At 43.0% G+C, this 24,779-nt stretch overlaps 2 protein-coding genes across 5 annotated transcripts in view; both read left to right on the forward strand.

Annotated features, from left to right (window-relative positions):
• Positions 1–10,786, forward strand: part of dock11 (dedicator of cytokinesis 11) — a 75,661-nt gene extending 64,875 nt beyond the window's left edge. For 2 of the 3 annotated variants that reach the window (XM_071478024.1, XM_071478025.1), the window contains 7 exons: positions 519–632; positions 779–925; positions 1,392–1,602; positions 3,688–3,878; positions 4,007–4,107; positions 4,273–4,411; positions 9,236–10,786. In XM_071478024.1, coding sequence (XP_071334125.1) covers positions 519–632; positions 779–925; positions 1,392–1,602; positions 3,688–3,878; positions 4,007–4,107; positions 4,273–4,411; positions 9,236–9,325 — 993 coding nt within the window. In that variant the 3' untranslated portion in view covers positions 9,326–10,786. The remainder of the gene's footprint in view (positions 1–518; positions 633–778; positions 926–1,391; positions 1,603–3,687; positions 3,879–4,006; positions 4,108–4,272; positions 4,412–9,235) is intronic. The other variant, XR_011691004.1, reaches the window with a different exon arrangement.
• Positions 10,787–12,375: 1,589 nt separating this feature from the next.
• On the forward strand, positions 12,376–23,773 carry LOC139621487 (interleukin-13 receptor subunit alpha-1-like). Of its 2 annotated transcripts, none has more exons than XM_071478030.1 (10): positions 12,376–12,865; positions 14,602–14,753; positions 15,678–15,834; positions 15,990–16,089; positions 17,166–17,344; positions 17,522–17,649; positions 18,204–18,345; positions 20,720–20,819; positions 22,214–22,298; positions 22,415–23,773. In XM_071478030.1, exons 1-10 carry the CDS (start codon positions 12,793–12,795, stop codon positions 22,511–22,513), a joined length of 1,215 nt encoding a protein of 404 aa, XP_071334131.1. In that variant the 5' UTR covers positions 12,376–12,792; the 3' UTR covers positions 22,514–23,773. The 2 variants fall into 2 exon arrangements, with proteins under 2 accessions (XP_071334131.1, XP_071334132.1); XM_071478031.1 differs by having other exon boundaries at positions 12,515–12,865; positions 17,525–17,649.
• Positions 23,774–24,779: the final 1,006 nt, after the last annotated feature.

The following is a 24,779-nucleotide window of genomic DNA, read 5'->3' on the forward strand; positions in this document are numbered from 1 at the left end:
GCACACACCACGCACAAGCATGTTGTCTGTCAACACCTTCATGCTGATGAAGGTCAAGTTATCATATCTATTTATATTCACATCGCATTCATATCAATAAATACAAACCTCTGTGCACATGAACCCAGGGTCTTCTTGCTCTGTCACGACCAGGCTCAACACTGAGCCCCCTCCCACTGATAGTAAGTGTAATTTTGGAAAGCATAAGCAAAACCAAAGCTGCTATGTTTATTTGTTTGCCTGCTCATGCCTTGACAGGCACAAACATCCACACCCTCCCCCACATGAAGGGAGGATTTTAAGGATTTTACAGGTTTATATCACAGCGTCATGTGCCAGGGGACACTGTTCTGGTCACAGTGTCAGTTCATTTGTACTATATGACACATGGTTGTGAACATAGACAAAGATTCTTGTTTCACAGAAGTTTGCCCAGTTGTTTCAATAAACAAATTTAAAAAAAATAAATAAATAAAAAATAAGGGCAGGAGCTGATCCCATTTGACCTGTTTGTCCAGAAACTGAGCCGGCTGTACGACACTCTGCACAGAGCCTACAACAAGATAATGGAGGTGATACAATCAGGCCGCAGGCTGCTGGGGACCTACTTCAGAGTGGCTTTTTATGGACAGGTGAGCAGCTCCAAGGGGGCTTTTATTTCAGGTGCATTTGCAGTGATTAGCTCACAAAGTTGATTTGTGTTGTTGATTTATTACTGAAGTGTGAATGCATATTTCTTCTCCTCATCACATTTATAACTGATGCGTGTTTTGCTCAGGGCTTCTTCGAGGAGGAGGACGGGAAGGAATACATTTACAAAGAGCCCAAACTCACCGGCCTGTCGGAAATCTCCCAGCGGCTGCTGACGCTCTACGGGGAGAAGTTTGGGCCCGAGAACGTCAGGATCATTCAGGACTCCAACAAGGTGCAGGAGATAGACGGAGGCAGGAAAGAGGGGGGGGTGTTTGGATTTATTCTTGATGTGTTCGTGTGTTTTTGGAAAGGCAGGTTGCCGTAGTGGTTGAAATGCAGTCAGAAATGAAAATAAGTCATTTGGCTTTGCTCGCCCCGCTCTGGTGTTTCTTTAGAAAATATCATCTGTGGGAAATGTTTCCCAAGTGAAGTCTCAGCTGACAGGTGTGAGAAGTGATTTCTTTTTCACTGCTTTTATTGTGTCGGCTTCAGAAATGTTAACCTTGTGTTTGTGGAAGAGTCCAGCGGAGGTCAGTGAGGCTGCAGGCGTCATGGCAGCCAAGCCTCCATGGAGATATATATTAGCAGAGTTTGAGTCGCTTTTGGATGACATTTTTATGATCCACTTTCGACAAGCCGCGCCAGTAACGCTTCACACACATATATATGTTATTAAAAGCTGATCCCTCGCCCCGCAGGTGAACCCCAAAGACCTGGACCCGAAGTTCGCCTACGTCCAGGTGACGTTCGTCAAGCCGTACTTCGAGGAGAAGGAGGCGCCGGAGAAGAAGACCGACTTTGAGAAGTGCCACAACATCAACCGCTTCGTGTTCGAGACTCCGTACACGCTGTCGGGCAAGAAGCACGGAGGGGTAGAGGAGCAGTGCAAGAGGAGGACCGTGCTCACAAGTACACGAAACACACTCACACACACACACACACACACACACACACACACACAAAGGAAAAAAACACAAAGAAAAGACACATTTCTATTTTAAAAGAGGAGTCAGGCGCACGGTTCAGAAGGGTCGTATTAATCACTTGCTTCCAGAGGGGCTGAGTGAATCAGCGCTGTGCACACAGCCCCGGACAGAAGCAACATGAAAATCACGTCCACGTTAGACATCTTTTCCATCACATTACGAGAAGTGTGAATAAATGTTTGGCTCATTATGAAACTGTGATGGACACATTTAGTCTAGGTTATGAATGGGAAACAGTTTGGCACACTGGTGCTTGTGAGTAACAGGCAGACTGTCTCTTACTCTCTTGAGGATTCATCTTTAAAATAACAGTGAAATACTGCACCGCTGACTTAAGACCAGGTTTTTGTTGGTCAGTCACTTCCCACTGTCTCAAGATCCGAACTATGCGCCAACAATGCACTTGACCAAACCTCATTTTAAGACCAACACGCCCATGGGCGCAAGTTAGTTGCGGTGGTAGCATTCCAGACATCCCTCTGTCCAGCAATGCTTTCCAGCTCCTCCTGTGGGATCCTGTGAGGTGTTTGGAGGCCAGATGAAATATGTAGTCCCTCCAGGCAGTTCTGGGTGCACCTTGGGTGTTTCTCCCAGTTGGACGTGTCTGGAGATCCTCCAAAGGAAGGCACTGAGGGGTCCTAATCAGCCAAAACCACCTCGATTGGCTCCTTTCTACTGAAGGATCAGTGGTGCATTGCAGACCGGGCAATAGGCGAAGGTGACTACTTGAAGGGAAGACTTCAAGGATGCACAGTTTAACCCTTTGGTGCATAGAGAGACACACCTCTCACACCTCGCTGCTGTGTTGTCTGATCTAGAGATTTGGTCTCATGCCTATTTTACAGTCGTGACAAGGTAAGAAGTAATCAGGGGAAAACATCAGCTTAGTCACACTGGCATGATACCAGCAACATTATATGTAACTGACACCTTTCACTGTGACAAAAAAAAAAAAAATTTTAGCAGCTGCGTGAAGGGACAGAGAAGGCCCCATGCACTGCACAGTCATGGCGAATAACCCAATGTTGGTTATAACTATATTATGTCAATAATTTAACAGCTGGTCAGGGCAGTATTTTACCGGTGCTCTCTCTCTCTCTCTCTCTCTCTCTCTCTCTCTCTATCTCTCTATCTCTCTCTCTCTATCCATCTATCTGTCTGTGTGTGTGTGTGTGTGTGTCTTGCTCTGAACAAGGGTAAATAAAAGTCAAGGCAGACGGACAGAGCTGACAGTAGCAGCGACTGAACCAGCTCATCCTCCTCCACCTCCAGCCCCCGTTTCCAAACATGTATAAACTCGCTTAAGTGCTTCACTTTTGCCTCCCGCTGCAGTTCCCTCCGCCACAGATACAAACGCGCTACCCCACAGACGTCACACACGCACACACGCAGCCGGGAGGGTTTTGTGGGATGACTGGGGGAGCAACAAGAGCGAGCATGAGGGACTGAAACCCCAGAGGGAGTTTCATGCTGCGTTTATGGGAGTATGTGGCAGTTCATACTCGATGTTCATGATGTACTCATTTGACTTGTGTTATTTTTTTTGTTCTGTTTTAAACACACATGGCACTGTCCATATGTGCAGGGCTGTGAACGCCCAAATGCAAGTAAACATTAAAACAGCTGGCTACTGTAGCATGTGGCAGCTGGATGTTAGGATCCCTCCCTATTCAAGCATCTGCGGCTTATCTCACACTATTGACAAGCGCCCTCACACAATGTTATTCTCTTGTTAAGCTAATGCGTGCAGGCCTCATTGTGTGTAGTCGTTACCAAGAGGGACACAACACTGTACACACTAAAGAGCGGGAAAAAGCAACAGATGCGTTTGCTCATTTTTCTACTTGTTTACTGAGGCATCAAAACAGATATTGCATTGTTCAAATGTCTACACACTGTGTCTCTGTCATCACTTTTTGAACTCATGCAATGATCGACACGAGGGATCGCCTAAAGTTGACCCCCTTGACTCACACTCCCCTTTCTCCTGCTCCCATCTCCTCTACAGCTGCCAACGCCTTCCCGTACGTCAAGAAGCGCGTGGAGGTGGTGGGGGAGAAGCAGGTGGAGCTCAAGCCGGTGGACGTGGCCATAGACGAGATGAAGGCACGAACGGCGGAGCTGACCAAGCTCTGCTCCCACCAGGAAGTGGACATGATCCAGCTGCAGCTCAAACTGCAGGGCTGTGTGTCTGTGCAGGTAAAAGGTTGAGTCGCAGAATCTTGACTCTGTTAATCTGTGCTGGGATCAGTGGTTAGGTGCCAGGAGAAATAGTTGTCTGCTCAGGTAGAAGACTGCCTAACACTTTCAGACACGTCTTGCTGCAGGTGAACGCAGGTCCCATGGCCTATGCCAGAGCATTCCTAGATGACAGTAAATCCAACCAGTCTGGTAATAAAAAAGTGAAAGACCTCAAGGACATTTTCAGGTACCCTTTTCCCTTCTACATGAATGACCGTTAATGAATTCTCATTTTAATGAATCACTATATGTTTTTTTTTTTTTTTAAGTTTCAACAATTCTACAAGCAGTTCATAAGCGATCTGATAAGAAGCCATTTCTTATGAAGTCTGTCATTTTGTCATGCTTGCAGACGTTTTGTGGAGGCTTGCAGCATGGCCCTGGACATAAACGAGCGCCTGATCAAAGAGGACCAGTTCGAGTACCACGAGGGCCTGAAGGGCAACTTCAAAGAGATGGTGAAGGAGCTGTCAGAGATCATCCACGAACAGGTAATCATATTCATCTGCGACCAGCCCAGATGTCAATTAAGTAATCTGGAAGGGTGACTTTCCCTTTGTTTTGTTTTTTCTCTGGTACCACACCCTTACCTCACCACTCCCAGACTTACAACTTTTTATTTTTGCATAGACTTGTTTTGTTCTGTTTGATGTTGCTGTTAGTCAGACAGATCAAACAAAGGCCTTTTGTCTGTGCAATCAGAACGGTGTCGCTTCCACACCCACGACAGTGAACCCTGTCTTTAACGCCACGACCAAGTTTGCCTGGATAAATGTTAAAAAACTGTGTATTCCGTTCATGGGAACAGAGGGAATGTGTTGTCGGCCTGACTCTTTCCTTAGTGTTTAGTTTATATATATCCTGCAATTTTGTCACATTCAGTTAAATCACCCCTTAATGAGCCTGTAAAAAGAATCAAGACGTATTACCTCATGTTCATAAAATGAGTTAAACATGCAGAATGTAACTTCTGCTTTTAGAGGTCTCTCAATCAAAATGATAACAATAGACGGTGTTCAGCAACGTAGCATGGGATCATGGGAGCTGTTGTCTTCACTGCCATTACCGCCAGCTTCTCTCGGTCGTTCAGGGGGTTTTTTACCTGGAGCTGTATTATCCACAGAGGCCTCCTCTCCAAAAAACAAAGGAGATTATAACCACTAAAAAATAGTGAATAATATAGTTTCACTGTAACAATTGGTGATTCAACAATGCCCTTTAGCAACGACAGGAAGTCAGGGAGGGGCTGGGTCCTGAGCTGTCTAACATTTTTTGACTTTTTTTCCAATGACTTAAGATCCAGACGTCTGATGACTAAAATCCTTCGTCCAGTTAAGATATCTAGTTGAAAATAACCCAGTTGTAAAAAAGTGTATGTAAAAAAAATGTGACTTAAAGCAGGATAAAAGTCAATTCTGAGCTTGTCAGGCAACCACAACACCCACACATTAGCATAGGGGATATGTTGCCATTGACAGGCGACTTAATGGAACAGATTAAAATTAAAATCGCATATTTTTCTAGGTTTGAGAATTGCTTGGAAAAATTGGGATAATGTAAGTTACATGTTATAGCTTTAAATGACAAAGTATGTTTTTTTCTTCATTTGTGTGAACTGACCCTTTGAGATGATCTATAGTGTTATTAAACCACTGCAGAATCCCATTACGGCTGCATTATAGTGAGCCGTGCTCCATATAAAAGGCATGTTAATCAGATTATCGTCTACCATGAGGCGTGTCGAGAATCAGTACAAGTGCAAACAATGTAAATGTAGCCAACTGAAACCACACATACATTAAAATCACCATTTAGATTTCAAATCCTGTCCATAACATTATTCTCTGTCCTCAATTCACATCTGTTTTTGACACATTTTTATGATCGTCTACTGTGTTATTGTAGCTGTAACTGCCTCGAGCTGCAGCGAAGTTTAAGTTCATTGAACTGTGGTTTATTTATGTGATTAACTCACAGTGCCAGCGATCAGAGTGGGGTTTAAAGAGCAGCGAAACGCAACAAGCAGTAAACAAATGTGATCCACTTTTACCAGGGGAACATAACTGGCACGGAAAGACTGTATTGAAGCTGCTGGTTGTTTTTCATAAATATACTGTAGGCGTGATTTCACAAAGGCTTCAGAATTGCCTAATATTTTACCGTAACTGTGTAGACCCTCAAAAATAACTTGCAGACACTTCTTGATTCTTTCAACACTGGTCATGAGCAGACTTGAAGTGAGTCATTAGGAGCTGCAGCGGAAAGCTTAGGTAATTTAGGCATCAATTTCCTATCGAACATTTCCTGGAAAACTGATTCCCAGTGTCACAAAAGATGGCTCTCACACTCGTCTGCCCCTTTCCTTAAATCTTATGTTGCAGTCATTTTGTATGTAGGGGAGGGTAAACAGCCTCTCCGTTGCTCAATAAGATTGCATAGTATTTTTTTTGGTCCCTTCCCATCAGTGGAATGTGTCATGGTTGTATTACAACATAACTATCTCAGGTTCTACTGGCATCGTCAGGTTGTGTTTTGTTGCCTGATCTTATCAAACTAACTGGTGTGACTTTTTCTCTCCATTGTGCTGACCTGTAGCTTTAAGGAAAAACAGGTAATGTGATCATAAAGTGTATGAAAGCCTCACTTTGTCTTTTTTTTTTTTTTTTTTTTGCTCTTTTTTGATGTGTGTGAATTAACTGTTCTGGTTTGAATGCAAAGGTAATCTTTGGATACGAAAATTAAAAACAGCAATCAGAATGGAGACGCTTTAAAAACGGGTCGTTAAGATAAGTCTGGCCTTAATTATAAACAAGTGACGATAAAATAATGAGTCAGGCAAAAGCAGCAACTTCATTTCAATGTAAAGATCTTAACAAGGCATCCAGAGGCTGAAAGTGGGTTTGGGAGACCCGGTGAGGTGTGACGTTAGTGTTTGAACCCGTCCTTTGACAAACTTGTCTTGTCACTCTTTCGTTAGACATGAACATTTTTTTACACTTCAGAAGCTGGCACTGAGGATGGTGTTGAAAACGCTTGCAAATGAGAGATGCCACTAATCAAATTCTGTTTACATACACGCGAGCATCCTGGTTGAGGGATCGAACATTTGCATGTGGACACACGTAAAAAAAACTACATGCTGGTAGTAGGTGCACTGCTACCTCGGTTACTTCCAAAATAAACCAGGACGCTGGCAAACAAACACGCCTGCCCATGTTTCTGCCAGCACCTCTTTGTCTCTGAGCTTGTGGTTGCAGTAGTAAAACCTGTCTCCTCTGGAGCAAAGACGGAATCTCGTTTTTATCATTTAGAAATGGAGGAAGCTACAAACAGATACAGAAAAGAAAAAAAAACGTGCAAGAGTGTTGAAAAAGTTGAAAGGAAACTGCAGGAGATTCATATATTCTCAGATAACCTGAATAAAGTCTCAGATAAGACTCAGCTGGGATACAGCTAGCATGATTTTGCAGAAGCTGAGTTTCCACATGATTTATGATGATTTCTGTTTGATCTTTTTAAAGAAGGTCTTGTACTGTATCCCGTTTTATCTCCCCATATGTGTTTAGTTGAGGCCTTGTTACTGCAGGAGACTTTAGTGTGGCTTTGGCAGAGTTTAGTTTAGTGAAGATTGCATCTATGGCAAGTTGTACCAGAATCAACTCTGAGTTATTTAAGCTTAGACATTGCATGGGTGAAAGCCTGTCATGTGGAAACATTTGATGTTGCAAATCAGGAATCACTTAAAGGTCCCATATTGTATAAAGTGAGATTTCCATGTCTTTTTTTGATAATAAAGCAGGTCTAGGTTCTATATTAATACTTTGAAAGTATCAAAGCCTCAGTCCACAGAGAAATGCACACAGCCTGTATTCAGAAACTGAGCCTTGAAACGAGCCGTCAGAACTTCTGTAACTTTGTGATGTCACTACAAAGCAGTCACTGCTCTCAGCCATGCCCCAAGCCCCACCCACCTGGACCCACCATCCAACCTTGCAAGATTTTTGTTAACAGTCAGCCAATCAGAAGAGAGACTCAAATAAAACCCAAGAAAAGTGTAAAACATGGGACCTTTAAAGTACATACATGTCCTGTGACAGCCTTCATAACTTACAACCAGCAGAGGACACATTTCTGGCACCTACCTCTAAAGTGTATGGATAAGGGGAAGCGTGTGACGACACTCCAGCAACAACTTTATTTGATAACTTTATTGACAATATAGTGGTTACAATTTTAAGCAGACAGTCCGTTTGTAACAGATTATTTTGTTTTTATAACTTTCATGTTCTTGCTTTTGGTTTGAGATGAGGATGATGGAGATAAATGAGCAGCCATTTTTATAATTGCTCTCCAGCTGCATGAATGATAACCAGATCTGTTCTTCAGAGAACAGTATAATAACAACGCGTCATTAAATCATCCTGCGCACTGTGTGGCATGATGTGTAACACAAGCTGTTTGAAATCAAACCGACAAGTGTAACCTTAAAGGGTTTCGTGAACTGCTCTGCACCAAATAAATGAAAGTGCTTGTGTTGATTTCATGCATAAGTGCAACAAAAACACAAAATGAATTAAATAAAAGTCAAATATACAAATATCTTTCACCTCATTTCACCCTGTGGACTGCTGCTGCACACGTCTCAGCTTCAGCAGCAGCTGTTTGATTGGAGTACATGCAAGTGTTTAGTAACTGCAACTACAAACAGAAGTAGCAGCAGTGGAAACCTAGTCCCAGACCTCTAATTCATCACCCACAACTCAGATCTGTTCCCGAATCTAATGGAATTAAAAAAAAAAAAAAAAAAAAAAATCAAAAGAATAAAGCAACCCAGTCTGATTATCGTGCTGCCACAGTGGTGGAGCGTGTAAAAAGAGAGCTTGTGCAAAACAACACGGTAATCAGAGATCAGAGAGATAGAAGATATGATTTTCTCTGATAAAAGAATTTAAAAAACAAAACAGTAAGTGGCGGCAAGGACAACGTGACTTTACACACAGCAACCGGGAATACTGTGTGTGTGATTTCTGCATGAATGTCATGGTCATATTTATGTTTGTTGTAATAAAAACATGTAATTATAGACGTGATACTCTAATAGCTTTGTTTTATGTATTTCATCCTATAAACATGTTTCTCCCTTCAGTATTATATGTGTTGAAAGCCATAGTTTGTCTCATCCTATCAGCCTGTGCATTTGAGTTTGGCGTGTGTGTGTGTGTGTGTGTGTGTGTGTGTGTGTGTGTGTTTTTCTGCCCTTTGTCTTTGTGTCCGAGCTGACACTCATCCTGTCCGTGTTTTCCTTCGACCCCCAGATCTACCAGGAGGATATGATGCGCTCGCTGTTGCAAAACTCGCTTCACGTGTTTCGTGCCATCAGCGGGATGTCCACCGACCTGGGCTGACCTCCACCCCTCTGCGCCCCTGCCATCCTCCTCTATGTATATCCTCTCACCTCCTCCCTTCAGGACCTGGACAGGATGAGAACGGGGCAGCTGTCACTGTCATGCCCCCTGCCCCTCAGTTACGCTTTGCCCTAAACGCACCCCGGCGAAGACGCCATCTGGCAGTAGATGGTCCGGGTGAAAGATCACAGTAGAGCAGTTGGATATGATATTCAAGACACAGCAGCAGTATTTCAGAGAATGTATCGCGGCAACACAAACTAAATGTCAGCATGTCAGGTTCACGTGTTATGCTGAGTCATGCTAGGTTGCATTGCACTTTTTTTTCTGCCTTGGCGACAAACTGCAGGATTGACTGTCGTTCCTTTAGAGAGAGACACTGTACTAAAGCATTTGATTTCTTCCCGTCCTCTCTCTGCAGTGTTCCCCCTCAGATCTATGCAGGACACGACACTTTTTAGAAGACAAGAGCATCGTTCCACAGTCTTTGTGCGTCTCTGGCAGGATGATCAATATCCCAACTTAACTGGTTCTGTAGCAGGCATCCAAACCGAAAGCACTGAGACACTCTGGCAAGCTAAGGGTTGGTGTTTATAGGCCAGCAGCACATTCCAGCCAGGTTTACAGATTGTGATAAACAGATAAGTCACGTCTGAGCAGCAGCTTATAGTGAGCGCTGGGCCAAAGTTACTACCCTGTTTCTTTAATGACTAATGTAAAAGCCTCCTCAGTCTGTTTCAAATGTAAAGAGGAGAGACAGACCTCAGGGCAGTGTGTAACAGCTATGTGATAAAGCTGCTCTCAAGGTTTTGGTTTCTTATAAGTAGCTCAATTAAATTGTACATGTTAAAAAAAATAAAATAATCTATTGGTTATAACAGTGTGTTATAGATTTGTAATGAATAATGTCAAACCAGAGAAGATGATTATAAATTCTATCAGAGCTTTGCAACAATCACTGACACAGTATTCCCTGTGGGCTCATCTTATAGCCTGTAGACGTTTGAGGCTGGGACGCACTCATCACGGCAGTGTGGTTGTGTTTGCTTCGACGGCGAGTGTGCGACGAGTTCCCCTCATCTGGGTTTCGATCCGGTGCCTTTGCGCTCTGCCTTCTGAAGAGACTCCTTTATCTCAATGGATAACAACCATCACGTGCTGGTTATTTTACAGTATTTCACAAGTGCTACACTGAAATTAGCAGATAGATGAATAGTATTTAAGCAGATGTACATAATTTGTTCTCATGCTGTACATTGAATTCTGTATCCATGTATGTTTGTACGTACTGTATGTATGTATGTATTTATAGTTGTAACGTTTTGGACTCGTGTTCAGTCCAAAATCTGTCCAGCAGAGAGATTTTTTTTTTTTGCATTTTTACTGCATTGTATACTAAAGTGCTGCTGCCTGTCAAAATTACTTTGTAAAGCCTTTTTCCAATAAAACATGGAAAAGCTACTGAGCTTGAGGTTAGTCATTGACAAAACAATCACACCCTGACGTCAGTTTAGTGGCTCTTCTGGAGCTTTCATGAAGGCTTCCTCTGCAAAGGAGCCCAGGTTGTCATGGACTTCACTATCAACTTTTGAGCCAAGATGATGGAGGAGTCCTCAAAATCTGCAGAGGAAGATTGTGTGATACGACTGAAAGCTCCACAACGGCCACTAAAATGGACCTTGTGGTTTGATTATTTTGCCAACTGGAGAAAAAGTAGCTTTAAAAGCCTCTCAAACACACACACACACACACACACACACACACACCTCACATGTACCTCACATGTTGTTCCCAATCCACAATGTTTGGGAACCTGGCCACAGTGAAAGTGGACACTGAATGTGTGTTTCCATTCAGTCTGAGCTCCACGTCACCATGAAGGTGTGGGATGGGGTTGACGTCGCATCTCCGTGCCAGTCAAGTTCTGGGAAAACTAATTCTTTCATTATGGAGTTGGTGTTTTTGGGCAGTATGTTGAAAGAGGAACAGTGCCAACAACAAAAGTTGTAACTATAACAACACTGTCTTTGTGGCATTAAAGGGAAACTCCACTGATTTTAGAGGAGTTTACTTGTCGTGATGAGTACTACTCCACCGACCAAAACAGTTGTATAATTTTGTATAACTTATTCTTTGGTCCTGGAGGAGCTCTTCAAAGTCTGAAAAAACAAATCAACATTTTGGGCTTGAGAATTCAAATGTCATGCTCCTGCATTGCAAACTGGGAATGTGAGGTTTGAAAGAGGTGGATTTAGGAGGCAGGTAGGGCCTAATGAAAGATGTAATAGTGTAGGAACCATTGTTTTGTTTTTTTGTTTTTTTTAGCCTGACCCAAACTGTGTAGATAAGACATCTTCGAAATAAGACATCCAGCCTCATGATTAACTTTCTATTAACATGCAGTACCCTGAGATTTCAATTAGATGGAATTAAAGGGCTTAACTTACATAAAGCTATGTGCCTGCATCATTTGGGTCATACAGTGTATTTCTTCTAAGAGGAGTTGGGTGTTACCCAGCAAAATTAAACTTCTGGTCCAACATAGTGTACGCCTGGGTCCTTGGCCCAAGTCTGGCCCATATACCATACTTCCATAACTGGGCAGAGTCTGGCTGGTATCCTCCTGTTATTAACTGACCTGTGTGTGCACCGACATTGGTCCAGATGTGGACGCACAGTAGCATCTTCAATTCAAACTGCATATGGGCCAGATTTGGGGCATGTACCGGGCCAGAGGAAGACAAGCATGTGGCCCAAGTGCGAGCCGCATTTGTTTTGCTATGTGGGTGAGAGGATCGAGCTCGTCGTGGGGCTTCAACAAGCACAGCTGGGCCCAGGACCTACGCTGTCTCAGTTTTGTTTTCCTGGCCTTGGCCCATCAGTTTGTCCACTCTCTGTGCTTGTTGCTGCACAGAGCCATTACCACACAGATAATCAGCCTAATGATTCACAGACTCATTTAGACCCTGACGACTTCCTGGACGAGTGGATAGATACTCGCTGGTTTGTGATATCGCACTTAAGATCGCAACGCATGCGCCGTCCGCCTCGGCGCCGGGAGCGACGGGGGGGGGGGGGGGCTGTGCGCCCCCGGCCCTCTCACTGTCTGCACGGGGTAAGTCGAAGCGGTTCATCATTCCCACTGAGTCACCCTTATTCCCGCGCTGTCATCACGGCTTCCCTCCCACTCCTTACAGCGGCCCCGCCCCTCAGTTCCCGGCAGGCTCGGCGGACACCGCAGCGCCACTGGCAGTCAAGGTGCGTTTGTTGTGTTTATCCGCGGCTTGCCCCTGTGGCCCCTTTTCTTATATTTTTTCCCCTGTTCTCCGTTTTGACCCTTTGCATCACTCCGTCCCCGGTGTTTGCCTCTGGTGCAGGAGCACTAACTTCTGTCCGGGGACCCCCGGGGGATCGAGGGAGCTGACCCGCTGCCAGATGGAATAACCGCTCCGACGGTCCAGGACAACATGACTTTCACTTGGGAGTTTTTTGCCTTGTCAATATGCAGCGCACTGGCAACGGTGCTCCACTGTCATGCAGGTAGACACTCACGCTAATTACCAGGTTTCCTTATTATCTTCATGCCTGCGCCAGTTAGTGGTTGGCTCGTGTGAGATGACGGGAGCGCACGGTCAACCCGCGACGCTGGAACCGCTCCTCGCGGCCCTGAACGCGCTGGGTATGTCGGACGCGCTCGGAGATGAAAGCGTCCGTTTAGTTTTGCCAGCGTGAGGATGAGCTGTTCATTGCCCCCGTGGGTTTCCTGTCTTCTGTTTCACTGACTCATACTGTGGTTTTACTTCATTCTGATTTTCCAGCATTTACTGTGCAGTCCCTGACTGTAGCCCTGACCCTTCATCCTCTGGACAGTTTAACTTCTGACACTGAAAAAGACTTGAGAGTCGAGCGAAGACGTTTTCAAAGAAGAAAGAAGGAAAAAACCAACAAAACAAGCTCAGACATGATTAAACTGGCATTTCCTCATCCCCACGAAGCCTTTCCCGTCGAGTTTGGTTTAAGAATATTGTTTTGTTCTGTCTCTGCCCAGTAATGATGTTTTACACACCGCGGCTCTTCCCCCAGTTTTGATTCAGTGTGGCGCCTCTATTTCGGCATTACGGTGCGGACCCCCCGGCCCCCCAGCCACGGCGCTGTATAAGGAGCTGAGCCCGAGTGAGTCACGGTTATAAAAGGTGTTTCACAAGGCGGTGACGTGAGAGCCTCGGTGTGCTGCCCCGGGCCCCTGTCCAGGCTGATAAATCATTCTCACTTCTAGGAAGTGAACGCACCAAATACACACACCTTCACCACGACCGGTCGCTCACGAAGAGGGAGAGTAAAAGATCTAAAATATATCCAGAGTGCACATTATTGACTGGACTCACTTCTTCTGCTTGTTTTTTTTTTTTATCTATAGTCTGTTAGAAAAGATCAAGACCCGTCCACCTTTAGGGCAAAACACATTTGACGTCTCATTGAAAGTTTTCCTGTGTGTTGAAGACTCCACTGTGGCCTTATTCCTGCTCTGTTCTCTTCACATCCATGAACTCATCTTAGTGTGTCTCACTAAGCCAAACCGGGGGGGTCAAACAGAAGGATCATCGAGGTTGCAGGTGATTTTGCCTGGATTCTCTCAAAGCTGGCACAGTGAAGAGGCTTCATTTTTAGAGTGGACACTATTATTGTAGGCTATTTAATACAGCCTGTATTGTTTTATGAGATGGTCATAAAAGTAATTTACTGGGCCTTTCGATAGAGCAGCTAAAGACAGGTCTTTATGAGGCCTTTCATTCCTCTCTGGTTACTGATCAACTACCGTTATTTGAGAATAGACACGCAACGAAAGCCCCGGACGCGCTGCGCTAACGCGCTGCGCTGTCGCGCTGCGCTGACGCGGCTTTGCTCAGGAGGCAGCCGGAAGAGTGGTCTTGTACAGTGCATCAGCAAAACCGAAATATACCTATGGAAATCTTACTTTACATTTTCAACTTTATATAAATGGCTAATCGCGGTTAGATGAAACTCCTAAGAGCACCCCTGGGCGAAAATGAACATCCCTTTCCCCCCTATCCGGAAAAAGGCTTCAGACCTTGTATTTGTCAGAGGACTTGCAGATTCTGCTCGTTATTTAATGAGACAGGTGTGGCGTGTGTGATTAAAGCCATTCAGTCAACGTGAGGACATAATTCAGTGGTTGCTGGAACTAATAGGGAACCATTGTGGTTGCTTCTGTAAAGGTGAGGGTAATTTCTCCTTTTTCATTTCTTCTCCCACAGATCACCTCCCTCCGCCAACAAACCTGTCCTACGAGTGGCTCGACCCCTTCACCGTGAACGTGTCCTGGTCCTGGCAGAAGCCCAGCAATCTGCCAGAGGGATGCGACATCAAATATGAGTCTGGGCGGAAGGGGGATGACAAAGGAAACAGGGTAAATCTGGGTCTCTATGTATGGTTGGGGAGGTCCTGGGGTCCCCATGCAGCAATATCAGTTCACTATTAGACAGATGTAGGTGATTAGCTGCAGATCACAAGCGGTGTGCCAAATGACATTACTGTCAACCAGTAAAACACAGTTTCTTCAGATTGATTCCAGGCAAGTCATTGGTTTCACTTAAAGGGACATGCCACTGATCTTACAAGTCCAATTTAATTTACTCATTATGACCACTACTCAGCTGGTTGTGTATTGCCCTACATGGCTTTGGAGAGAGCTCTCGTAAATCTAAAGAAATAAGAGATTATGTAATAGTGATTTCATCAGAGCTGTGTTTTTCTTTTTCTTTCTTGGCTTTTGTTTGGAAACAAACATTTTTTACACAATGCCTGTGTTGTAACAGTGTGGTGCAGGTCCTTCCTCCCTGCTGCCGTCAGACGTCACAGTGAACACTGTCCTCCGGAAATCACTCACAACAAATGTGCAGTATCAGTGTAGAAACAGTGCAACGTCAATATTATTTGTTACTTCTGTTTACACTCTCGCTACTGTGCTGTAACACAAATTTCCTTGCTCTGGGAATACTAATAATAATAAGAAGAAGAAGAAGAAGAAGAAATTTTATTTTATCAAATTACAACAGTAATTTATGTTGTTTGGATATGAAACCCACAGGACAAAGAATATGCAATGTCAGTGTTCAGCAGTTAAGTCTCAGTCGTCTGAGGTTTCATGGAATTTGAAAGATGGCAGCTGTGTAAAGCCTGTAATGCTGCAAAAAAAAAAAAAAAAAGCAGCTTGCAGGATTTGTAACTTTCTGACTTAAATTATTTTTAACAATGGACCTCCAGCCCTCGGCGCTTGGAGGAAAAAGACGCGTTTCGATATGTGTCATTAAAACCCATGTTGTTTTTGCAGCGCACAGAGTGGAGAAATTTCACGGACACTCTTGTCACAGAAGAAATGGGTTCTGATGAGTGGACGTACACCATTTGCGCCCTCTGCTTTGGGTCCTGTGCTGACTGGAATGGAAGCACAGATGCGAGCATAACCATTGGCAGCTCAAAGCCACGCGGTAAGAATCAGAGAGCTGACATGACCAGAATACAATAATTTACATCCTCTTAATCAATCATTTTCTCCATCCTCTCCTCCATTATGATGCTTTTGAGTCAGACTTGAATCCTCCTATGTGTATGTGGGTGACGCCTTTGTTTTTGTCCTACACAGCTAAAATGATGGATGACTTCAGATGTGTCATTGATCCCAAAGGAATGGACTGTTCCTGGATCCCAGTAAATACGTCTCTTGACCCGAAGCTCTCCTACAGGTGAGAATTGCAGCAACAGCCAAAGTAAATAAGACACTATGTCTCTAAATGTATCTATGTTATCTAAATGTAATAATATTTATTAGCTATTATAGAGTGTGCATTGGGATATTATCATCCAAAGTTTATCAGCATGTAAAAAAAAAAAAAAAAGGGATAAGCATAGAATGACCAGCCTGGAACCTATAGTTTCTCTTTCGGGAGTCAGTTGTGCAGAAAGGTATCCATTCGTATCTCATTTCTGTGTTTACTGCATTTAGCTCTTCAGCCGACACATGAAGTCAGGAAAAACATGAATTTAGTGCCAGAATATAGATTATTCTGTCAGAGGAGTCCTGTGTACAGACACAGCAGAGAGGCATGGTGTAGAGCAGTGGTTCCCAACCTTTTCCAACTCATGGCCCATTTGAAAATCTCAAAGATGCTGGTGGCCCACATCTGCCCCCGTAATGTTACGTAGGCCAAGTTATACCTATACCTATACCTATATATTAACAAAAGATCACCAGGTCTCTCTCTGCCTCCTGTCCATCGCTACAGAGACTTAACTCTTCGAATGTTTGGGATTGCGTGGTCTGTTGTTCACAAGCACTGCAGTCCGCCCTCCTTTCTTTGATTGGTGGAGTTACAGTCTCAGTAAAGCACATCATTCTGCAATTCAGATGTTGTTGCTGGGTCTTAAGACAGCGCACCAAGCTTGTCCATTGTATTCTCCAGGGACCTCACATTTCCCTTAACAACAGATGGAAGAATCAAAGCATCAAAGTGCTCATCTGGCCCTCAGCTGTGCAGGGTGAAAACATGTGGATGGGATTTCTATGCTTCATTCAGTGCTGACAGTGTTGTCAATTGCATGAATGTAGCAACAGTTGTCAGGCTACAGAAACATTACAGTAAGCTGCGAGGACATCTAGTGGCAATTAAAGGAATTGCAGCATCCATAGTCACTGAGAACAGAGGGGGACTAAGATAATTGGTGTTTTTTATTTTGGTGAAATGCATACCACTGATGGTGATGATGATGATGATGATGATAATGATGACTTCTCTCATCGCCTCCCATTTTGTCATTGCAGGAGTTGTGGAACTTCTGAGGAATTCATAAACAATTTAAAAGACTGCCGTCAATATTACAGCAGTGGAATAAGGAGGGGTTGTTACCTGGAAGTTCCTGGTGGGAATTTTCAGGACATCTGTATTCTTGTGGAGACTGAAACTATAGAAAGCACCTTTAGAACATCTAACACGTCACTTGGTTGGTGTTATCTTTAATGATTTATTGTTGATGTCATTACATATTGTGAAAATAAATATAAAACATCTGCTGTTAAAATCCTTTGAATTACCTGGGACTGAATCATGTTTTTAGTTTTTTGTTGCTTTAACTAAAACATTGGATTTTCCTTTTTTTGTCCTTTTACAATCTCTGCAGCAGTACCTTTACCAAAGCTGAACATCACAAGAGAAAAGCATCACCTCTACCTGAGCTGGATGACTCCCGAGTTCAAGAACAGCTGTTGGAAATACCAGTTCAACTATACACAATGCAACCAGCCCATAGTAAGTTGTCAAATTTCACTGTTTATCCTTTTTTCTGTATCGGGGTTTTACATTTGCTACACTGATATGTTTTCACATTTAAGTATTGAGTGGATCAGTTGCAAATACCACAAATTAGGCCAGAACAATATGCAAAAAAAAAAAAAAAAAATCATATCATGATGATTATGATTTGTAGGCCTGATCTGTAGCATGACAATGCTTCATTTATGGTATGTTGTGACATACCATTTTACAAATTTTACCTTTATTTAAAAAAAATTGCAGTTCCTTTGATTTGATTATTGCATTTGGCCATTTTGCAATGTTGATAATGGAAAACAAATGGAAACCTCAGTTATATTTCAGGAGTGCAAACGTGTATTTCTACAAATGTCTGTTTCTGTTTATTAAATAATAAATAAAATATTTTTAATTATTATTGATAATAATAATTAAGAATTATTTAATTATCTAAATTCAGACAACTACATATTTATTTCATCAAGGCTACATAGTTTCCATATACCTGACAAAGTGCAACACTGTGGTTCTGTGTGCTTACTATTTTTCAGCGACAACAAGAGACGTCTAAAGGTGTGAGCACCCACAGGATACCCTATGATGAACACTGCCTTTACGAGATTCAATTCAGAGTCGTGACTGACGAATCTTGCATACCAATAAAGAGCAACTGGAGTGAAGTCGTAATTTATGGTAACTGTCCAACCAATTTTACTTACTGATTTTTGTCATTTATGAATACGCCAGAACACGATTTGTATGAAGTGACATAGTTGCATCATGTTTTTATATCTTCAAGGTTCAAGCCAACTAATTCTTGAAATCTTTTGTATTTTGAATTTTGTATTTAAGCATTTTGTTCAAAACTGTACAGTATACTAGAATATACAGTGGCAAAAAAAGAAGAAATTGAACCCCTTGGAATTATCTGCATGGATAAATTTGTTTAATTTGTAAGTTTTGCTAACATCAACAGCAACATTAGCATCAACAGCTGTTTACAACCCCCGGTCTAGAGAGACGTTGTGAGTTCAGCATCAAACTTTATTCCTTCATTTGCCAAGAGCTGTCTCCAGAAGTGGACAGCAATCCTCTTGTTTTGCTTCCATTTCTGTCACTTCTTTTCTTCTACTGAAGTTAGCATTGAAGAAGAAAATCTACATATGCAACATACATTTTCTTCGAAGGGACATTTGCCATTACACGTCTGGGGAAAACAATGCCAAATGTTGTACCCTCCCCATCTCCGCTCCCCTGCCTTGACTATACTACCTGAGTGTCACTCCTTTGTCCTTTTGTTTCTTTGTCTCTGACCTTGTCTGGGAGCCATCCCTGCCCCCCTACAGAGTTCACCCTCCTGTAAGACAGTTACCTGTTGCTCATGACTAACCAGTACACATCCACTATACGATCCATTCATGAACTGTCTGTGACCACACCTGGGGACAGGGTATATCTGTTCTCTGGCCCTGCATTCTAGAGCAGTTCCTGATACCAGACCCACTCTGTGTCGGTAGGCTCACCATGACCTGGAACTCCAATAAACTTACACCACCACAGCAAACTTGGAACTAGGAGTTTTCTTTTCCTCAACAGCATGCTAATCCATTAGCCCTCAAGCCGTCTCATCATTTACTGATAACGAGTCACTGTCCAGGCTGCTCAGAGGATGCATTATAACCTCATAATTGTTTTGTAATTGCAATGATGTCTGAAGCTCTTAAAGAGACTGGTAATTAAACAGCTGGCAATGCTATCGCTGGCTATGTAACATCAGCAAAACTTACCAATAGGGCCTTTGAAATATGGTTACATGTTCTTAAAATAGATTACGTTTGCTCATAATTACAATTACGAACAATCTATTTTAATTAAGAACACAGAAATCATTGTATTGTTTCATTGTCCATATTGAACACATCATTCAAAGTTCACAGTGTAGGTTGGAAAATGTATGTAAACCCCCTCAGCTAATAACAAAAGCTAACTGGAGTCAGGAGTTGGCAAACCTGGAGTCCAAGCAATGAAACCAGATTGGAGGCATGGGTTACAGCTACTTTGACTTGATAGAACTGGATAGAGTTACGAAGTCATCTCAAAGAGTTTAGATAATCATCACACAGTCCACAGTCAGACAAATTTTCTATAAATGGAAAAGATTTAGTTCTATGGTTACTCTCCCAGACGTGCGTGTTCAGCTAAGAAGTCCAGAGTAAAAGCTAAACAGCTGTCCGCCAGCTGAAGCTCAGTGGAAGTTGAATGATGCAGCAGGACAATGACCCTAAACAATGATGTAAATCTGCAACAGAATGACTTCAAACGAAGGAAATCTGCCTTTTGGAGAGCCCCAGCCAGGGCCCAGACCGTAACCTAACAGAGATGCTGTGGAATGACCCGAAGAGAGCCTCCCACACAACACATCCCGAGAACATGTCTGAGCTGAGGCAGAAGCTACAGAAAGCTTGTTTTAGGTTATTGCTACCAAAGGAAGTTTTACCATTAATTAAATCCAAGGGTTCACTTACTTTTTCCACCAGCGCTGTGAATGTTTAATGGCTGGGCTAAGTAAGAACATGAAGGATTAAAACCGTTGATTTCTCCTGGTGAACTGGTGCATAGTTCAGTCAGGATAAGAAGAGATTTTAGCAGACACCAGATGTAAAGCAGAAAATGTGTCTGCACTGCTTGCCTCATAACAGCTCTGTGGTTGTTAAAGGAATGTTTCTGGATCTGGATCTGGATTCTAATCACTATCATCAGTGCTTCAGGCATTGATATAATATCAATATAATATTATTATTAAACACAGATTTACACTGGGAAAGTAAAAATTGATGAGAAATAATTACATGCTGACTTGTCCAGCTGCAACTGTTGCAGTGGGACTTAGTTTCTCCACTCCCTTGCATGTTGTAACAGTTTCCGTCAGAATGTAATTTGAGCAAGCAGAGTGACGCTGCAGGATCTAATGATTGGGTTTGGGTTTGGGGTTTGAGTCACTTGCATGAGGAAAAAGCTTGAAATTGTTTGCAAAAGCTGACTAACGCTTATCTGATGTTCTCCACAGGTGCAAACAGGCCTCGCGATGGGACACTGACTGTGGTCACCATTATCATCCCCATCATTCTGTTTGTCGCTGTCATTCTGTCCTGCTACTGCTTCAGGAAGTATGTTTGAGAAACAGAAACGTTGACCCAAGTCAGAGAATTTCACCTATCTGCCACAAAGTGAACCTCAGCGTGTCCAAATTGCTTAATGCTTAATTTTGCAAGAACTGTAATCCATACCAGTATTTCAGATCTGCCACAACATCACTGACATTTAAAAGGGATAGGAAGTTGCTGTTTTAATTGGACTTGACTGGAGTGCTGCCAAGGGTTGACCTTTAGTGTTTAATCAGTGAACAGAGCGTGTCTGAGTGGAAATGACTGACAAACACCTACAGGCTAGATAGATAGGTATTTCAAGGTGGCTACAATCGACAGGGGAGGTGTAGGAAAGGAATGTGCATCTGTATGAATGTGCGAAGTAAGTTCAATAATTGGTTGAGTATTTTAAAGCACCTTTATTCCTTCTTCCTCATTGAAATTATATGAATTGGTACTTGTCAAGTTCAACTGCCGGGGACAAAATGTGTTCTACTTCACTTCAAATTGCGTTTTCAGGTCAAGATTCTGGTTTTCACGTCACGCTTGTGGAAGGCTACGTCCACACTAATACGACTAATAATATAATTATAATAATAGACTAATCTCTGTCCAGATGTCTATTTTAGCTCTGTATCTGAAACTATTACAACCTGAAAACGCATACATACATGACCATTCACATACACTGGGCATGCACAAGCTGGGGCAAACAGGAAGCAGATTGTCTACTCTGCAGTTGATTAGTTGCACAAAATACTACGAACGGCAAGGAAAGGCAAAGACAGTTGTGGCGTTAAAACACAGAATGTAACTGCACAGCTGCTAGCAAAGACAACAAAGTTAGCAATGCCTGTAATTGATTCACCGCTGGTAGTTGCAGCTGACATGACCCAATGACGGAGCGGCCGTGTGTGTCTACATCATCGTTTCCAAAAGAGTTCAAACTAAAACCGGTCCAGCCTTGTTTCCAAAAGTCTGTTCTAGATGTTTGAAAACTACGGACGGAGCCTAGTTTGCATTTTGGACCACAGTTGGCTTCCAAAGTATTTGTGATGTCCTGCTCCCAAGCACGGAGAAAATTCCCCTTTACAAAAGCAGCTTCCTCACGTCAAACCATACACACACATACATCATTCTGCACAGCGTGATTCAAACATCTAAGTGAAGTAACATAAGCCAAAGACATTTTTGAGCATAGGGGTCCTTTAAAATGAGTGTACAATTGGCTGTAAGCCATCGCAGAAATCCGTGTACTTTCCGTGTAAAATTCAGGAAAAATATATTACAGTAATCTGTTTGTAACAAACCCATGGACACATTATTCTGAGAGAGAACATCTGCCAGTTGACATAAATATTGTATTTCGGTTGTTGCTTTCTGTCACTGACATGCTTGTTGTCTTGTGTTTGTAGGCACAGTAACATCCTTTGCCCCACCATACCAGATCCTTCAGCAATATTCAAGGAGATGATGATGAACGGAAACAAAGAACTTATGGTATGTTTTAGGAAAAATAATACGAATGTGTGTGCTCCACTCGCCTACTCTCTCTGTGTGTCCATAAACACTCATTACACTGTTTTTTTTTTTTTTTTTTCTTTTTTTTTTTCCAGACCACAGCAGGGAGTCTGTACACACCAGTGCCAGAACCCATTGAGCCCTGCAAAATTGCCCTTGTAACTGAAAATGGTGTCCTCCAGCAAACCTCCTGACATGTATGTGTCCACAGTGACGCCTGCAGTACAGCTGGACTTCCACTGTAGGCGAATTTCACCAGGACTTTTTTACAGAGTGACTTAACACCAGGCTGAATACCTTTGCTTTACTGACCTCGTCTGGTTGAAAGCTTCCTGCCTGCTGCACGTCTGACAAGTGTGGTCAGGAGCGTGCCCTGTTGTACTAGTTTTGTATGACCAGGTGAGAACTTCAACTACTAGGGGGCAGCAGAAACAAGGTTTTCAGCTGCTATCAAGTTACTCTTTATGGATGGCCCAAGGGGTACGCTCTGAGGCGCGTCATGGATGGGACTGATTCCTTGGAGGTATTTAAAATAAGAAGATGTGGAGCTATGGACCCAGAAATGCAACCAGGACAAGATGGTGCATCCTGCCTGCACTCTGCTGATATCCTCCTGTTGGGCACACAGGAGGAAGAAAAGGATTAGGGCAAGGTGTGTGCTTGGTTTAGTATAGTGGAGAACTGCAATTGGGCTTAAAAAAGGCTACATTTACATGTCACTGTCCTACCAGGAAGAGAAGCTGGTGTTCTGCTGGATCTCTGCTGTACCAAGGGAAGAGATCACAAAGGAATAACAAGAAAATGCCTGTGTGACTGCCACACAATAGACAGGAAGCAATAACCTAAGTGGCAGGAAAGTACTGCCTTCTTCCCACTCAGCGATTCCCAGGACTGTACTGAACTGAATCAGCCCGTAAATGAGGAAAAAAGCTTGTTGTCGTGGCATGGATACAAACATTGTCTCATAAGGAACTGAGGGGGTGAGTGCATGACAAATAGCACGGAGCCAGTGCTACTGGTAGCACTGGGAATTAAATGAAAGGGACATCATCTCTTCTGTGAAATTTCACGGAGAAGTATGACTACAGTGGTATTCTGAATACCTAATCTTGGAGCAGATCTTACCATCTACACTTTCACTTTATTTCTTCTAGTAACCCATTATTAGTGCATACCAAAAGGAATTTCACTTTGTTGCCAGTCAGGAAATAAATTGACTTGCATGAACTTTGCTGGCAGATGCTGATATTTCTGACTTCGGCCTCTAGAGGCCAAATGTCCTGCTTATTTTGGATGCTAATATCAAGTTTTTCTTACAAGTGACATGTCTCTTAAAAATCGGACCTGTATTGTTAAGAAGCGTTTTCAACCTTTGTACACAACTTTTTGGACAGAATAACAATGACAGAGAATTGTGACGGCATCTGAGCATACATTAAACTGATTACAACCTGGCTATCTTGTGTAATCTGCTTTCTCATTCAGCAAATCCAAAATGCCATCTCATTGGTAAGACACTTCTTGGACTACTTCCTGGAAGGTGCCATGTGTAAGAATGTGAAGCAATTTACTTCATGTATGAAAACTTAAGACAGCTGAAGGCAGGCAGCCTTAGGGGCTGAGCACCCGTCACCTGACCCCGCTGTGTCTTGCCACTGCTGGAGCCGCTCCTGATAAGTCCTCTGTCAGGATTGCTTCGCTTAATGCTTGCTGCATTGCCAACTTGATATTGCCCCTCAAAGGCCTACTTATAAGGGAGAGTATGGACTTTCCGTGCCTCACTGAAACCTGGCAGAGGAATATGGAGTATCTTCGATGTTTGGATGCTATCAGGATTTGGATGGCTGGCAGCTGGATTCAGTTAAATGCAAATAAGCTCTTATAACTGCTACTGAAAATCTAATTCCAAACATCAACTGCACTGAGGAACATTGCCAAATTAAGATCTGTGGTGACCATGTGGCTGAAATGGAGATGATTATTCAGGCTTTTCTTTCTTCTCATTTTGATTATTGTAACACTTTTTTTCACCTCCTTTGAACCATCTCCAAACTGTCTAAAATGCAGCTGCTCAGCTTTTCACACATGCTGCCTGTTTTTTTCCTCTTTGCACTGGCTTCCAATAAATTTCTGCATCCATTTTAAAATACAGCTGGTAACTCAGAGCCTTGTATGGTGAAACCACAGTACCCACTATAATCCTTATGTCCTCCTTCCTTATACGGCCAATCAGGCTCTTAGGACTCCTGAACAAAAATGACTGGCTGTCCCTTGAACGTGAGGTGACCATGGTTTTCAAAGCTTTGGCACACAATTTATGGAATGCTCTCCTTATCTTTGTGAGACCCAGACTCCTCTAAAGCCCACAGATGTGGGAAAAATGTTTTTATTCAGACAGGCTTTTGGTGAATGTCTTGTCCGTATAGCTGCACCATTTTATTTTATTACTTTTAAAGGACT

Source organism: Trachinotus anak, unplaced genomic scaffold (genome assembly GCF_046630095.1).
Source record: "Trachinotus anak isolate AG129_WGS33_773 ecotype Australia unplaced genomic scaffold, CSIRO_AGI_Tana_v1 ptg000005l, whole genome shotgun sequence".
Taxonomy (NCBI): Eukaryota; Metazoa; Chordata; class Actinopteri; order Carangiformes; family Carangidae; genus Trachinotus; species Trachinotus anak.

Bases quoted from the DNA above. Each gene is read 5' to 3' on its own strand.
- LOC139621487 (XM_071478030.1), top strand. From the start codon at position 12,793: ATGACTTTCACTTGGGAGTTTTTTGCCTTGTCAATATGCAGCGCACTG. The intron at 16,090-17,165 runs GTGAGAATTGCA...TTGTCATTGCAG, and splicing joins GACCCGAAGCTCTCCTACAG to GAGTTGTGGAACTTCTGAGG. The intron at 20,820-22,213 runs GTATGTTTGAGA...TTGTGTTTGTAG, and splicing joins TCCTGCTACTGCTTCAGGAA to GCACAGTAACATCCTTTGCC.